Genomic DNA, 18,806 nt, shown 5'->3' on the forward strand with positions numbered 1-18,806 from the left:
AGTGGGCAGCTTCAGATACTAAGCATAGTTGTTAACTCCAGTGTTCCTCATTGAAGCATCAACTTAAAAAGTAACTGAATTTTTTCTTCCCCATCTACTTTTCCACAAATGTAAACTAACCAACTAATATCTTCAATTTTAGAGTTTAGATGGTACTGTTTAAAATAAGCATAGGTCTGAGGCACAATTGGAAGGCCACACAGGCACTAACTAGGTTGCAGACATTAAATTTATACCATATAACCTCATTTCCTGGCTTAGGGACTTAACTTGCCTGTATGGTCCTCATTGAGCCTTTGAAGAGTTTTCTCATTTGTAATAAAGAGAAAATGTCAACCTTTGGAAAGGACATGAAATCATTCTTATATATAAAATGCGTCGAACATCATTTCTTGAGGAATAGGAGAAATAATGCTAAAATATCAAAGTTCTTACATTTATGAAGCTTAGATTTTGTTAGGGGAAGAATATGAAAAACAAACTGCTATATAATATTAGGTAGTAACAAAGGATATGAAGAATAATGAAGCTAGGTGTAACAGTTTAAATGGCCTACTGGTTGATATATCTTCTTTCAAGAAATAGAGCTTAAATTGCCTACTCCTTTAGCATTTTCTGGATTTAGTGACTCACTCGCCCCCTCAGATTAACACTGGTAGAGATGCCAGTGTATATATTCTAAGTCCAGATCACAAAGGCATTGTGGCTCCCTCCTTGCTTTATTTTCTTGTATCACTTTCTCTGGGAGAAGCTAGCAGCCATGTTGTGAGCTCCTTCCACCAGCTAGTAAGGAGCCGAGGCCTCCTAGCCATAGTTACTTGAGTGAGTCATCTGGAAGTGGATCCTCTATCCCCAGTCAAGTGTTCAGATGTCCACAGCCCCAGCTGACATATTGATGGCAATTTTATGACAGATTCTGAGTGAGAATCCAGTTAAGCTACTCTGAATTTCTGGGTACATAGAGACTGTGAAATAAATAAATTTTGTTTTAAGGTGCTAAGTTTTGGAGTAATATGTTATACAGCAAAATACAACTAATATGCTGGGTAAGAGATTAGAGATTATTATGATGGCATTTCCATTTTAGATAACATTGTTAAGGAAGTCTTCTTTGAGGATGTGACATTTGAGCAGGGGCTAAAATAAGAGAGTAAGCAGGTCAGGTAGTTATCTTTGGCTAGACCCAGGGAATGGCAAGTGTAAAGGGCCTGAGGTGGGCGCATGTTTGACATGTTTGAGGAGCGTTGGGAAGCCAGTGTAGCTGAAGTATTGTGATTCAGGGGAACAGTGATAAGAGATGAAGCTGGAGAGATGGGCAGAGGGAATGCACTATAGGTCAAAAGGAGGATTTAGAATAAATGTCAAAGAGCACTGGGAAACCACTTGGAGGTTTTTGAGCTGTGATGTGGCATGATCGGATTTATGTTATACAGACTCAGGTATGTAAGAAGTGTGGGGATTAAGATAGACTCTCAATATATGGTAGCAGTTCTGTCTCATCAGAAAGGACTAATGGGCACAACCCCCCCAAAAAATCCTGTTTGTGAGATGTAGAAATGACTGCTGTTGCCTTTTTATCTGTTGAGCTTCACTACAGTGTGATTGAGCTGTTATGAATTTTTTTTTTGTACTGGGGATTGAATTAAGGGGCACTGGACCACTGAGCCACTTCCCCAGCCCTATTTCATATTTTATTTAGAGACAGGGTCTCACTGAGTTGCTTAGTGCCTCACTTTTGCTGAGGCTGCATTTGAACTCATGATCCTTCTGGGATTACAGGTGTGTGCCACTGCACTCCACAAGGCTCCCCAGTTCTTACTTTATGCTTTATAAGTAGAGGCAAGTGAAGATGTTGCATACTTTCTAATGACACTAATATTGGTATTCACATTATGATCCACAAGACTGGTATTTTTCTGATACTGTTAACTAAAAAGTTGATCCTAAAGCAGTAACTTATTAATGTAGGATCTCAAATCCTGGGGTTCAAAGATACTTTAGTGTCAGTTGCACCAATTCTGAGTTTTCAGATTAGTAAAAGAGTAGCACACACACACACACAAAACAACCAACCAAAACAAGAATAAACCTAGTGGAGGAAGGAACCACTTGAGCCCATGTGTCTATTTTTTATTTACATTTCCTTGGAAAAGATGGCATTGGGAATTAAACCATTCTTAACTCAGACTAGGGACCACATTGCTATTGATGAGATTCAAACAGGGAAGAAATAACTGGGTTCTGGTTGACTTTTACTCTAGAGTATCTCAAAAAATATTTTTAATTTTCTCTAATAAAGGAAAAATTAAGTTCCCTGAAAATGTAAGTGTAATGAAACTCTGGACATGTTGTTCATTTTATAAAAGGAGATGCTGAAGACATTGATAGGCACAAATACTTAGTTCATATTTAAGTCATGAAAATGGCACTAACTGAATTTTGAAAACGAGTGTTGAGCTGGACATGCGAGAAACAGTACTCATAAAATAGCAGTAGAGTCATCATAGTCAGGTCAGACCATCATTTTGGTATTCCTGTGATGTGATATTTTGAACAGTTTTTATGGAACATAAATTTTTTAAATTAGGTGACTCTTGTGCTCTTTGTAGCAAATATTGGGGAGAAATCAAATTTTGGTAGAATTTACATCAACCATAATCTTACCATCTAAATATATATCTAGTTAAGATTTTAGGATATTTATGTGCATGTAAGTGTGTGTGTGTGTGTGTGTGTGTGTGTGTACACACAATATATTTTTTATTCTTATTACAACAGGGATATATATTCACCACAGGAAGTTTAGAAATTCTGCATAAATACAATAGAATTAAAATCTCAATTTAAGAACTGCTTCAATAAATATTTCACAAGTTAAGAAAGCTTTTTCTCAGCTGGGCATGGTGGTTCACACCTTAATCCCAGTGGCTCTGGAGGCTGAGGCAGGAGTACCATAAATTCAAAGACAGCCTCAACAATTTAACTAAGACCCTATCTGAAATGAAAATAGAAGGATTGGGGATGTGTCTCAGTAATTAAGCACCCCTGGGTTCAATCTCTGGTACAAAAAAAACAAACAAACAAGCACTCAAACAAGCAGGGTGTTGTGGCGAATGCCTGTAGTCCCAGCTGCTCTGGAGGCTGAGGCAGGTATATCATGAGTTCAAAACCAGCCTCAGCAACATTGAGTTGCTAAGCAACTCAGACCCTGCCTCTGAATAAAAACAAAATAGGACTGGAGATGTGGCTCAGTGGTTGAGTACCCCTGAGTTCAATCCTTGGTACCCAAAACAAAGAAACAAACAAAAAACCCTTTTTCTTTACTTGTGATCATTTAGGATGTAATGTTTTGGTCACATAAATTTAATAGCTATTAAAGCTTAAGAAAAATACAAGCATTTTATATCTGGACTTCTCATCTTCAGAAAAGTTCAAGAGTATCAACAGTTTCAATTTGCAGAGGGTTTAATGAACTGAGAATTGCCAAGGTCCCTAAGTACGGATTGGAAGGAGGACTGAGTGACATCAGATTGTGAGGCTAAAGACGTTGGGAAAGAAAGAGCACACATAGAACACCCATTTATACCATCTGTTTATAATAAAAGAGGAAAAATTAAGTATAGCGTGGGAGAAGAGATCAGAATTTGGGTATCAGTTTCAAAGAAAAGTTATTTTGATGATAAGTGGATATTTATAAAAGTTTTCAGTAAGTGAGGATGAAACTAGTGGAGACAGATAGATGTTTATGATGTTATGAGGCAATATCTCCATTTTGGTCTTAAAGACATAATTCACTTAGACACTTCTGACACCTCTTTGGATCCCAGGGCTTCTCGTAATTACACATTCACCTGGTATTTAACAAGAAGCTCTTAGTCTGACTGTTGGGGAAATGACCCTAAACTACAGCAACATACATAAGACATGGTTCCTTCTGCCCTCAATAAATAAATACTCTACTGATAATACAAGAACTCTGTTCTTTAACAGCAAGAGTTACCTTAGAAACACTCATGCTGGCTCTATCTTAAGTTACTTCTCTGAGGCTATTTTTTTTTTTTTTAATGAAGAACATGGATTTTGGAATTATCTGACTCCTGGGTTTGAATTCTTGCTTTGTAATTAACAAGTTAATTATTTACTTAATCTTGACAAGGTGATTTAAATTAATCTTCTGTTATGTAACTGAGCATGATAATACCTACATATTAGAGTTGTTCTAAGAATTAAGTGAACAGTAAATGTATAGTATGGAACTTATCATCTGGTACATCATAAGCCCTCAATAAGTATTAGCTGTCGTCATGAAGATGGGAATGGTGATAATACCTTGGGTTCCTGGTTTGGGCTTTCCTATCTAGTTTTTCTGTTCCATTAATATGACTGGGCAAAAAATGACATTAGGAAGCAAAATATTATTTGATTTGAAATGAATGACAAGTCCCACCCCTTGATGGAATAATGTCTTTCAAACAGTGATGACTTTTGGAAAGATAATTTGGTTTCACAGAAAAAGCACTGACCTGTGTTATTAGTCTTGAGTTTTAATTTGAGTTATTTCATTCATTAATAAAATTAATACATGGAAAGTTGAGTACCTAGAACAGAAAACATTCAACAAACGTTGCATCATTGCTAGCTGTTATCATTTGCTTATTTATTCTTTCCTTTATCCAACAAATATTTAGTGAGACAATTAGCTACCAATTTCCATGTTAGACATGGTGGATACTGGTGAACTAGATAAACAGGGCCTTTGCCATTATGAAGATGAGGTTATAGTGGAGGTTCCCAAGTCCTGGATTTTAGTGTCTTTGTCAATAAAAATAAAATACAGCTTTAAATTTTCAGGGTAGCATCATCTATGATACTTAGTTAACTGACTACTGTATGCTGAAAATTTGTTCAGCAAATACTATGGATACCTGATATATGTAGCACGGGGCTGGTGCTAGGGAAATAGAAGTAATCAAAGAAGATGTGATGCCTGTCCTCACGAGGCACAAATTAATGAGGTAATTAATGTGATAAGTATTACAAAGGGCAAATACTAGGTTTATGTAACTGATTTGTATAGCAGAAACTAAAAATGACTATTTTTTATTGAAGAGATATTATAAAGCATTTATCCAATTAACTTTTTCCTTCCAGTTTATGAATTTACATTTTCTTTCTGCTCAAACAGGAGCTGTTGGACATCATGGAGATAACTTAGTAGAGAAGATCATTTCCGTACTTCCACAACTTCCAGGTCACACGAATGACGTGATGGTTAATATGGTAGAGCTCACTGCACTCCAGCATGGGGAGGAGAACCAGAATGTGATTGCACCAGGCTGTCTTGCACAAACCAAGTAAGATATGTAGTTTTGTTCTTTTGTTCTCCCTTTTCCCTTTCTTCTTATCCTCAACTGAGTATCCATGTACAAAGAAACAATGACGAATTGGTCTAGTTGAAAAATTCATAATGGATAACCTTAGCAAAAAACATTTTTAACTTAAAAATAACCACACCCATTAAACATAACAATTAGCCAGAAAATATGGCATTTTATAGGTGTGCCACTTGGAGATGATATAAACTTGTTCCCACTGTCAATTGAATCAGTCGATGTATCTCCATTTCCTAGGTAGTTTCACATGGAATTGAGACGAGGCTTCCTCAATTTTTTTTCCCACTTGCTTTTCCCATATGACTAAAAAGCAACATATACAGCTATGAACCTGTGCCATCTTTTAATATGTAAATTTTATGCTCTTGGCCATCAATTGGACAAGTTTTTGTTTATAGGTTTATGTTTTTAAATGCTTAAAGAAATGAAAGAAAAAACATGGAATACTTGAAATCATATAGTATTTCAGAAATAAAAGAACTTTTCTCCAGAAACAACAATAAAAAAATGTGGTAGTCACATTCTTCACTTTGTCCTTCATCAACAATTCTTATCAGAATCATTCTTATTCTCAAAAGAATTGTTTTAAAAATTGTACCAAAAGGGAAAAAGGCATAGAAGACTGTTTCTTTTATTTCTGTTTTTAAATAAGACAGAATCTTTTGGCATAATAGTTTTAAAGCTTAATAACAGTAATAGAAACATTTGGAATTTTCTATCATATATGTAATTAATTTGAAACTCAGTAAATGGCTCAGGCTTCCTCAAACTTGTGATCCTCCTGCTTCCGCTTCTGAAGTAGCTAGAATTACAAATGTGTGCTACTGCACCCTGGCTGACTTTGTCTTTTTTTTTTTTTTTTTTTTTAATGCTTGTACATACAGTAAAAGCATAGGCCAAGGGTTTGCAGCTACACAAACCTAGAAATAACCGTGGTTGTAAATAGTTATCACTATTCAGAGAGTTTTTCAGAAGTTAAACATTAAGGACTTACTATGAGTCTTATTTTCAGCTAAGTAATATGAAAGACATAAAGGTATATCAAGGATCATTCTAGCCTTCAAGGAACCCTTCTCTTATTTGGAATCATGATTTATCCCAGGTATAAGAAGAAAAAAAAACCAAAATGATATGAAATCAAGACTAATTTGTGCTATAAATTATAATTCCTATAAGTGAAGTATCAGGATAACGTAGTGTTTGTAGGGGCAGTCTGGGCCTGTGGAAAGGGTGATGCTTGAATTGATTATGTCTTGAGGGGCATAGAAGAGAGGAGGAGACTAGTATGAACACAGGTATAGAAACCATGTTGTCAGGGTCTGTAGTGATGGGTTTAGAGAAGAGAGACCATAGGCATCTTATATTTGGGGAGTCATTTTCAGTTTCACAGTAACCCAATGTGGTAGGTGTTATTCCATTAGAATTTATATGTAAGGAAACTGAGGCAAAGAGACATTAAGTCACATATTAAGTGGTATAGGGACAGAGCTAGAAATGGGGGCACCACTTTCAACTATAGAAAAAGAGTAAGTAAGCTCCCTAGAGAAGTTTGCAAAAAGAGAGAAGTGTTGAATCCATCATTTTTAATGAACAGGAAAAGACACAAATTCTTAGGAGTATGGTAAGACAAATGTTAGAATAAAGGTATCTCTGAGATCTATAACCAATGTTTTGATATGGCCAGTTTATTTGATCTTGATTGTCTAGCACTCATTCTATCTTAAGCTTAGTTCAAGTGTCAGCCAGGTCAGTCTTGAAGTCCCAGATCCCTTGCCAATGATTGCTGTAGAAATGGGCAGATGACAATAGAGAGTCTTATTAGGACTTGCTCAGATTTCTTTGCTTCTTTTTTCCCTTTTTTTATTGGTATGTTATAATTGTATATAATGATGTGATTTGTTATATATTCACATATACACACAATATAACAATGTAATATCATTCCTCAGTATTTCTAATTTTCTTCCCCTTCTCCATCCCCCTGGTCCCTTTCCTCTACTCTACTGATCTCCCTTTGATTTTCATGGATCCTCTTCCACCTTTCTTTGCCTTTTTCCTCTCTAGCTCTGCATGTTAGAGAAAACATTGATCTTTGATCTTCTGGGGTTTGACTTATTTTGCTTGGCATAGTGGTCTCTAATTCCATCCATTTTCCTGAAAATGACATTTCATTTTTCTTTATGGCTAAATAAAACTCCATTGTGTATACATACATTTTCTTTATCCATTCATCTGTTGATGAACACCTAGTCTGGTTCCATAGTTTGGTTATTATGAATTGTGATGCTTTAAGCAAGGGTATGCAAGTATCACTATAGTATGTTGACTTTAATTCTTTAAGATAAATGCTGAGGAGTGAGTGGTATAGTGGGTCATATGGTGGTTCCATGCCTAGTCTTTTGAGGAACTTCATGCTGATTTCCATAGTGGTTCTACTAATTTCCAACCTCCTATCCCCGCAAAAACCTATTGAAAATGTGAAGAGAAAGCCTACCGAAAGGGAGAAAATCTTTGCTAGCAGCTCTTTTGGCAGAGGATTAATATTCAGAATATATAAAGAACTCAAAAAGAAAAACCCAATTATTAAATGGGCAAATTAATTAGACACTTCTCAAAAGAACAAATACAAATGACCAACAAATATATGAAAGAATGTTCAACATCATTAGCATTTAGGGAAATGTTAATCAAAACTACAGTGAGATTTCATCTTGCTTCAGTCAGAATGGCAACCATCAAGAATACAAACAAGGCCGGGGTCAATGGCCCATGCCCATAATCCCTTGGGAGGCTGAGATAGGAGGATTGCGAATTCAAAGCCAGCCTCACCAATTTAGCAAGTCCTTAAGCAACTCAGACCCTGTCTCTAAATAAAACAAAAAAGGACTGGGGATGTGGTTCAGTGGTCAAACCCCCTGGGTTCAATCCCCTGTGCCAAAAAAAAAAAAAAGATAATAAATGCTGAAGATGTGGAGAAAAGGAACACTTTTATACTATTGGTGGAAGTATAAATTAGTTTCTTTGCTTCTTAAAAATGACTCAAGAAACAGAACCTCCTATTGCTATACTCCCCCAACCCCACAGGACTCTCATGTGAATCCTGAAACTGCTGCTACCATCTTGCTCGTGCCCAGAAGTTGATGCTAACCCATGGAAGGTAACATGATCAAGATTGCTGCAAAGAACACTATGGGATTCCCCCATACTCTCGGAGCTCATATTATGTGGGTGCATACATTATTGTTTAAACCAAATTAAATTAAATTAAATTGCTTTTTTCCTGTCATTTGTAATCCTGGAACATTTTCTATACCTCATTATTTCATCTATAAAATGAGGACGTTGCTTTAAATGACTTCTAAGCCTCTTTTTGCCTTTAAAATAAAGGTTCATCCTAACTGAGCCTCTGCTGTGACTCAGTTCTGCCTCTGAGCACTTAGACTATGTTCATTTATGTGTGTTCTCTTATAATTCTTTGTCTCCATTTGTGTTCTTTTCTTCTCAATAGTTTAGGAACAAGTGTAATCATAGACAATGTACTCTGAGTGCCATCTAAAGATGACAGTGTGGTCACAAATCTCAAAGATGAGTTCTAGAGGGATCTGAATAAAGAAGAAAATGAGAAAAGTTTGATGAAATAGTGAGACTGAAAGTGAGGTTGTGTATGATAAAGAGATAGGTGGTGGGGCTGGGGAGATAGCTCAGTTGGTAGAGTGCTTGCCTTGTAAGCACAAGGCCCTAGGTTCGATCCCCCGAACACTCCCCCCCCCAAAAAAAGAGGTGGTGAGAAAATTATAAGCAAAAATGGTGTTATGATTTGGATGTGAGGTATCTCCTAAAAACTCACCTGTGAGACAATGCAAGAAGGTTCAGAGGAGAAATGATTGGGTTGTAAGAGTTTTAACCCAATCTGTGAATTAATCCCCAGATAGGGATTAACTGAGTGGAACTAAAGTGGTAGGGTGTGGCTGGAGGAGGTAGGAATTCGGGTGTGACTTTGGTTTATGTATTTGTATTTGGCAAGTGAAATCTCTCTGCTTTCTGATCATGGCATGAGCTGCTTCCCTCCCCCACACTCTTTAGTCATGATATCTTGCCTCACCTTGAGCCATGAAAAATGGAGTCAGCTTCTTATTACTGAGACCTCTGAAACCATGAGCCCCTAAATAAACCTTTCCTTCTCTGCTGTTCTGGCTGGGTCTTTTAGTCATGGCAGTGAAAAACTGACCAAAACAAATGGCATAAAGCAGTAACTGGTAGAAGGTGGTAGTTTTTCAGTTGCTTGGAAGACTTGATTGGACCAATGAATTCCTCTGCAAAGAAGGAATTGAAACAAGTCAGTTTTCTTAGAATATACTGTATGTCCATCAAAATAGCAGTAACCTCTACTACCTCTGACAACTCTCCAGAAACTTCTCAATGACACCAGAGTGAGAATAAAAAACTTAGTACTAAAATGCAAAACAGATGGGTATTTGGCAACAAATATGCCTGCAGTGGAATAATCTTTTAAAAAGCAACTTTCTAACTATGATATAAACCTTCATAATAAAAATTTATTGCTAATATAATTTTCATAATAGGCTGTTTGTAATTGCAGTTGAAGTTACTGCCAATGCAAATGTGAAATTGAGAACTTAAATGTGTTACAACATGATTGGGTCATATTTTTTAATCCATTTTGTTGATCTCTGTCTTTAATTAAGGTATTTAAACAGCTTGCATTTAGTGGAACTGTCTTTATGTTAGGACTTGAGTCTGCCCTTGTTCTTGTGTTCTTTTTATCCACTGTTTTTCATTTCTATTTATTTTATCTAGCTTTCCTGTAAGTTACTTGAGCATGTTTTAGAATTGCACTTGATATGTAGAATTGCTACATATATATATGTACATATACACACACTATATTTGCACATAATATGTACATATTTACATATATTATAGCCTCATGATCTATTGGTGTTGTCATTTTATCTGAGAGAAGTGTACAAATCTTACCTCTTATTTTCCTTTACCCTTCCACACTTAAAATTATCTTAAATATTTCCTCTACATACATTTTGAATCTCATCAGACATTTTTGTAAGTTTGTTTCCACCATCAGTTTAGAAAGCTCAGAAGGAAAGCTTATTGTGTTTACCTTTATTTTTGCTTATTGTGTTCTTTCTTCCTTCCTGACGTCTCAAGACTTCTAATTTCTTTTCTGTTTAAAGAATTTCCTTTAACCATTTATTTACAGTAGGTCCACTGGAAACAAACCACTTAGCTTTTATTCATTTGAGAATATTTTGATTTCCCATCACTCTTGAGTGAACCTTTCAATGGGATTCTGGGTTGACATTTCTTTTCTTTAAACACTTGAAACATTTTGACTTTACCATGATGTGAAAACAATATACAATCAGCAGAAACTATACTTTGAATTTGGAATTTTGATCTTTTCCCGGGCTAATGATATGTGGTAAGATACTCTGTTGTGATGTGAGGCAGTGGCAGAGAGCCGCTGCTCCCAGTCACAGGGTTATCAGGGGAAACAAGCCATACACTACAGGGCCCGTTCTTCTGTGTCCTTTTGATATATCGTCATTAACCTTGAGTATTCCCTTACTTTCTGGCATCAGATAGTTCAGGTACATTTGTACTTTTCCTTTATAGTCCTGGAACCAGTCATTTCTCCTTTTAGTGGAGAACTCTATTTAGAAACCAAGATCTGGGTGCTCAGTGTACTTGCTGCTTTTGGAGTGTTGCTGTTTCCAGGTCCTTACAGTAAACACAGTTAAGGAATTCATACACACACACACACACACACACACACACACACACACACGTTGATTTCTGAGTAACATCATGAGTTCACAATAATACTTCAGTTTCAAGCCAGTATCACAAGGATTCATTAAGTTTTTGCTTTCTGTATATGTAATTCCTTTCTTGACCAGTAAGTTGACTCTGCTTCCCCTCAACATATTTACTTATTTGCTCAGTACCCTGTGTTTAACCAGTCGACTATCATGGGCACTGCTTCTTCCTCTCTTCTGTGTAAGTGCTCTGTCCTTACACAGAGTCTAACTCCCAGTCTTACTCCTAGTCTCTGACAGCCTCAGCAGCCGCCCCACACTGCCTGGAGATTCCTTTGTGCCATTCACGTTCTGATACTCTGGGATGGCCTGCCCTGGCATTACACCCCTCCTTACCCCTCTCAGGTGGACACCTGTTCTGGGCTCTCACTGCCCTTGTACACATACTCCTGGTGTGAGTGTCCTCCCCATTCTGCTTCATTTTGGACATCTGAGTCATGGATACCTTTCTTGTCCCACATGGGTTCTGCCTCCCTGAGTCAAACTGCTGCTACCCACTACTCCACATGGAGTCCTCCTCATCCTGGTTATGCTCTGACACTCCCAGCAGGCCCCTTGAGCCCTTCACGAAGATGCCTCTCTCTTGCTTGGATTCCCACACCCTGCACCCTGCAGACAACCCTCCCCCTGAAGATTCCTCCCTACCTCTCTGGCTTTGGCACTCCATACTAGATTTTGTTGGACTGCTTGACACTCAACCTCTGATGCTCCATCAGGACACCTCTCTTTTGAAGCACCACCTATTGGAACTAAATGAGGAAGGAGCTTTTGTTTGGTTAGGACTAACTTGTAAAGAAAGTAAGTTTCTGTTTGGTTGGTGGTTTTTTAACCTTATTCTAAGAAATGATAGCTGTGTATTGTATAGTCATGGGTTTCATGTGCTACTTATATATTTTTTCTGGTTTATATTAATATAAATACAGAGTAATGAAAATTGATCAGTTCTATGGATTTGGGAAAATCAACTTGTCAACTGCATGTTTAGGAAGCTATAGATTAGGGTATTAATTTCATAACATTTAAAGTTGACTTACGTTTTGAATTTTTGAGAATTTGGTTGTTGATGTTTGATAAAACTGAAAATGTGATTTTAAAATCATATTTTCTTAGCAATGAAAAGCTGATTTCTCTTATATTGTTGCACATGATGTTGAACAAGAGTAAAGGTTGGTCATCCTTGTCTTATTTTTTCTCACATATTTGGCATAAACTTAGCTTGGTCATGGTTTGCTGCTTTTTTATAGACTTTTCCTTATCTTGGTGTTTTTGTCTTGTTTTTTTGAGGTGATTTTCTTTTTGTTTCTTTTTTTCTTTATTTTTACAGACTGCATTTTGACTCATTGTACACAAACAGGGTAAAACTTTTCCTTTCTATGGTTGTACATGACGTAGATTCATACCATTTGTGTAATCATCCATATACATAGGGTAATGATGTCTGTCTCATTCCACCATCTTTCATACCCCTGCCCCCTCCCCCTTCTCATTTCCCTCTACTTAATCCTAAGTTCCTCCATTCTTCTTTTCCCCCCACTCACCCACCCCCATTATGTATCATCGACTTTTCAGAGAAAACATTTGGCCTTTAGTTTTTTTGGAATTGGCTTATTTTACTTAGCATGATATTCTCCAATCCCATCTATTTACCTGCAAATGCCATAATTTTATTCTTCTTTATGGCTGAATAATACTCCATTGTGCATATATACTAGTTTCTTTATCCATTCATCTATTGAAGAGCATCTAGGTTGATTCCACAATCTAGCTATTGTGAATTGAGCTGCTATAAACATTGATGTGGCTTCATTACTGTAGTATGATGATTTTAAGTCCTTTGGGTATAAACCAAGGAGTGGGATAACTGGGTCAAATGGTGGGTCCATTCCAATTTTTCTGAGGAATCTCCATACTACTTTCCAGACTGGTTGCACCAATTTGAAACTCCACCAGCAATGTACAAATGTGCCTTTATCCCCACATCCATGCCAACTTCTATTATTGCATGTGTTCTTGATAATAGCTATTCTGACTGGAGTAAGATGAAATCTTAAGGTGATTTAAATTTGCATTTCTCTAGTTACTAGAGATGTTGAACACCTTTTTATGTATTTGTTAATTGCCTGTGTATCTTCTGTAAAGTGTCTGTCCAGTTCCTTAGCCCATTTATTGATTGGGTTCTTTGTAATTTTGGTGTAAAGTTCTTTAAGTTCTTTTTAAATTTTGGAGATGAGTGCTCTATCTGAAGTGCCCGTGGAAAAGATTTTCTCCCACTCTGTAGGTTCTCTTTTCGCATTATTGATTGTATCCTTTGCTGAGAAAAAGCTTTTTAGTTTGAATTCATCCCATTTATTGATCCTCGCTTTCATTTCTTGCACTTTAGGAGTCATGTTAAGGAAGTCTGATCCTAAACCAACATGATGAAAATTCAGGCCTACTTTTTCTTCTATTTGGTGCAGGGTCTCTAGTCTAATTCCTATGTTCTTGATCCATTTTGAGTTGAGTTTTGTGCAGAGTGAGAGATAGAGGTTTAATTTCATTTTACTGCATATGGATTTCCAGTTTTCCCAGCACCATTTGTTGAAAAGGTTCTTTTCTCCATGGTATGTTTTTGGCACCTTTGTCTAGTATGAGAAAACTATATTTATGTGGGTTCATCTCTGTCTTCTATTCTGTACCATTGATCTACCTGTCTATTTTGGTGCCAATACCATGCTGTTTTTGTTACTATTGCTCTGTAGTATAGTTTAATGTCTGGTATTGTGATACCTCCTGTTTCACTTTTTCTATTCAGGATTGTTTTGGCTATTTGAGGTCTCTTGTTCTTCCAGATGAAGTTCATGATTGCTTTCTCTATTTCTATGAGGAATGTCATTGGGATTTTAATTGGAATTGCATTGAATCTGTGTAGTGCCTTTTGTAGAATGGCCATTTTGACAATATTAATTCTGCCTATCCAAGAAAATGGGAGATCTTTCCATCTTCTAAGGTTTTCATTAATTTCTTTCTTTGGTGTTTTTATCTTTAGTTCCTCCAGGATTGATTTTGGGAAGGAGTTATCAGTCATGCACTTCAGTATCCTGAAAGGCTCTTAACAAGTATTGTTTGAAGTGTTACTGTTACCTATGCTCTCTGAATCTCAGCCTCCTCATCTGAAAATTGGTTATAATAATGCCAGCAATATATGGAGTTACAGACGAAATCAGATTCTCTTCTTTTGCTGCTGTAATTGCCAGAGGGAATTTGCCTAAGTCATAGGCTTCTGCAGCTGAGAAAGCCCATTTTAGTGTTATCAGCTAATCAGAGCAGGGAAATGCCTGTTGGTGTCATCTCCATGGATCACAGTTGGCAAAGCTGAATTCTTTCCGCTACTATAGCAGTGGTATGCTGCAGGTCTCAGTGGCAGGTATGCCCCCAGTATTGCAGCAGACCCCAGCAGCTCACTGAACATTCAAAGCATGAAATCCACAGACAATGAAGAGGGAGCATAAGAGTACTATTTATTTAAGTGAGAAGAAAAGAAGTGGCACTTTCACTGGTGAGAGGGAACCTAATAGCAGGTTGCCACCTAAGTGTACTAGTCTAGGGGTGAATATGGTTATAAAATCTATACTAATCAGGTACTGGAAAAGAGCCAAGTCTATTGGTCTACATCTGTGTTAAACAGATATTGGGAAAGTGTTAATTAAGGCTTTTGGTTCAGCCCATGACCTTCTGATTGGTTGTGCCCCTTTAGACTGTGAATCTGTAGCCTTCACTCAGGTCTTGCCTGCTCCCCTTTTTTTTTGCCTCTCCAGGACAAAAGAATTGACTGGAATGTTTGGAACGTTTATACAGGTTAATTTCATGGCCTTTACATTTAGAGAAGCCTTTTGGGGGGCCATTGCCCTAACTGCCTGCCTGTTTTACTATCCGTCCATCCTATCTTATTCAGTAAGACCCAAGATAAAAATAAGTCAAATGCCTTGCACAGTTCCTTCAGAGCACGTGTGTTCCCTTTGGGATTTCAGATTTATTTACTTATTTATTGAAAGCTTTGTTATCAGTGAGTCTCACAAGGTGCCTTCCAAAATCCCTTTTATCTAGTTTATTTATTCAAGACATTTTGGAATTGGCAAAATGAGTCTAGAACCCTCTTGGTTTAATGCTGATCTAGATTGTAACTCTTGAAGATCAGTTAGTTCTGTCTCTTTCTTCTATTTTCCTACTCCTTCACCTTTTTCTCCTTTTCTCCTAATTCTTCGTGATATGATTGAACAGTACATTAATTATTTTTGTTAATCATTTATGTTTTGCTAGGTCACAACTCCGAGATATACATCCTTCTAGGAATGTACTATGTTGAGGGGTTTTGTCATCTGTTTCCCCTGGAAAGGCAATGAGTCTTCTTTTATTGCCACACATATATGAGCGCGCGCGCGCACACACACACACACACACACACACACACACACACACTACTTTTCTAGGTTTTATCAGGTACTTAAGGAAAGTGAATATCAGAGACAGAAAAAGTGAGAGAGAAATTTAGTTTCTCTAGTGAGAAAGGGGCATTGCAAGGTCCAGTAGGGTTGAAGAAGAGGCCCTGATTGCTGGTTGGGGGGTCATATCTGTCATTGAGATGAGTCAGAGACCTTTCTCATCTGCCACAGTTTCCACTTACCTACTTTCCCAGGCTGTATTTATTCATACATAGTTAATTAGTATCAGTATTCATATTAACAGTTTTCTCCTATTTTCTGTATTCTTGATGCTCTGATCTGGGTCCTAGAGAAAGCAAACAGCCAGCCTGAATATGTGCCTTTCATGTGCGATCTAACCAATCCAGGCGCACCCACCTCCTCCTCTGGGGTGTTGTACTCCAGGCCAATGTTTCCCTGCTCTAATGTCCCCAGGGTTAGGTACCAAACAACTGGGGTATAGCCCCTATTCCCTAGAGCCCACTGAAATTACTCTAAACTCTAAACACTGAACCACACCGGACACTAAACCACATGAAGGCATGCTTCTGTGTCCTACCTTGCGTCCTCTCCTCTGCCTCCTCCCCAGCCCCGGGCTCCCCACGTGACCTGGCATGGCCCTGCGTGGCCTGGCATGCCTCTTGTTTCAAGGGATCTGTGACTATAAAAATTTCTTTCTTCCTGACAGTCATTTTTGTGTCTTTATGTCTTGCCATACTGTTTAAAATAAATCTCAAGTACATTTTAGAACTATATTAAAGAGATTTTTAGAGGGTGATGTGCTGCTAGGCCAGAGATTAAACGAAAATGAGTGTTAGTTGTTTCCGGCCTCTGAATTTTGCTTTTCCTCACAGAAGATGTTCCAGACGTGTGTGCCTATTATCCTTTCATTTTGGATTTTTGCCTTGAATCTCCTTTACTAGTAGGGCAATTTTCACTACAAGAACCCGGGAAGAAACTTGAAGATTCATCTTAATTCCTTATTCTTTGAGCTTTTTGAAGTGGTTCTCAGACTTGGCTATTGTGGAATAGAGAAATTAAACAACACAGAGCTCATTCCTTTTTTATGGGTCAAACAATGTCCTGTTATTTTACCACACAAAACAAACATGAATGCACACACAATTATTTATCTTATTTAAAGCCAAAAAGACTTTAAAGTGAATAATTTAGCTTCTCCAAGCTCTACTTCATCCTTATAATAAGCAAAAATAATGTACTTGCTGCCCAAATAAAACTTCAAAATAAATCCTCTTTTCTAACCCCTCTTAGTGAAAGATCTACTGTATATTATGCTCTTCTCAGAATTGTATTTCTATTAACCCCAGTACTCCTAAAGTATTCAGGGAGGTGGCATGACATTAACAAAAAATCTATGGGCATTAAGGTAGTATATAATAGGAGCAACACAAATTCATAATCCACTTGAACCAAAACCCAAACAATACCAATGAGGGAAAAATCAAGACTTTAATAATTTTGACAAATCAACTTTTCCCAATTTAGTAGCTTTGAAGTTTCATATATATGTGTGTTTAGGTACAATGGTATTGCCCAACAGAGTGATAGAGCCTGGAACCACTGTATATTTAATAGAACAATAGGTTATGGTGATGTTCAAATGACCCTTCTTCATGGAGTGAAGTGATGGGTAAAGCAGGCAGATGAGTTTTCTTCTGAGTCACTATAAAACTGTCACTTCTTAGAGTTCTTTGACACGTGAATTAATCCTTAACTTTCCATGTCTTGAATGTGCGCCAAACACAGAGATGTAACCAATTGCGTCTAGAGTTGGGTTTCTCAGTGGAGCTAGTGCTGGCCTTTGGAGTGGGTTAGGGAGGTGACCTGCAGGAACTCAAAGTAAATCTTTTGGAGGCAGAAAGTGATTGTGTGTTTTTTTCAAGTAAGCTAGTAGTGTTAGTGATTTAACATCCTCCTACTGAGTTAAACCATTTAGATTAGAAATCCATATGAAGTATAGTCTATCCTACACTTTATTATTTGCTAAGAGGACATTATTAATGAGTTGTGTTGATTTTCCTTAATGAACTGGTAGGGAGTAGGAATAGGACTGAAAAAGTTTATTTGCCCTGAGATGAAGTCCAATTAGCCTTAATTATTTTACACGATGGCTAAACATTTCATATATTGTTATGTTTTGATCTACTTTGTAAGAGGTTTCACAGGCCTGTGACAGTGCTGAATGAAAACCTCATATTGAAGGAAGAAATGATGAAACTGAGTATATATTGGAAAGAGATGAAACCTTGATTACATATCAATGGGAGATTGTTCTTTTACTGTTCCAAACATAAATCTGGTGTTTATACTGAATTTTATTTAGTTTTCTGAACACGTGGTTGTGATTTTGATACTGTTAAAGACATTCCATTTATAATCTGGAACCAATCACACAGATGGATTTTCTCTTAGCTATAGGCTAATGCAGAAGGAGCCTGCATTCTTTTAGAACATCTTTAAAATTTTGGATACCAAACCAAAAGCATATAATTCACAAGCTTATTATGCTAATTAAATGTTGATAATAGACATTTATTCATGCTTTTGAAATAACATCCTTTCCCCCAGTTAGAACAATACAGATTAAATTAGTATAGTGCTTTATTCTTACTGAATGAATTGGTGAAAGTTACTTTCCTATAGTATAAATGAGACCTGAAAGGTAGATAGAAATGACTTCTCCAAAGAATGAACTCTGTGTGTGAAGGTTCAGGCTTTTTTATTGTATTCTGCTTCTTCCCAAAATGTTACTACAGTGAGATTTTTATATTTTACATTTTTAATTGCTCTTTTCTCTTTTGACAATGTATTTGATAGTTATGGAGACATTTTAACAAATGTGACAGTGAATACAAAAATTTGTTATACTTAAAATAGTTCTTTTCCTTTCAATTACTGAACCACATATGAAAGGCTGTTTCTGTTGATGATTGTGTACGTGTGTGTGTGTCCTTGAGTGGCGTCTGTGCAGTTTTTTTGGCGGGGAGGGAGGGGACTGGAGATTGAACTCAGGGGCACTTGACCACTGAGCCACATCCTCAACCCTATTTTGTATTTTATTTAGAGACAGGATCTCT

At 37.1% G+C, this 18,806-nt stretch overlaps 1 protein-coding gene across 1 annotated transcript in view; it reads left to right on the forward strand.

Annotated features, from left to right (window-relative positions):
- The window catches only part of Scfd2 (sec1 family domain containing 2), a 372,739-nt gene that overhangs the window by 8,005 nt on the left and 345,928 nt on the right, over nucleotides 1-18,806 (forward strand). The window contains exon 2 of the mRNA XM_047567173.1: nucleotides 5,186-5,354. Within this exon, the coding sequence (XP_047423129.1) occupies nucleotides 5,186-5,354 (169 nt within the window). The remainder of the gene's footprint in view (nucleotides 1-5,185; nucleotides 5,355-18,806) is intronic.

Source organism: Sciurus carolinensis, chromosome 10 (genome assembly GCF_902686445.1).
Source record: "Sciurus carolinensis chromosome 10, mSciCar1.2, whole genome shotgun sequence".
NCBI lineage: Eukaryota > Metazoa > Chordata > Mammalia > Rodentia > Sciuridae > Sciurus > Sciurus carolinensis.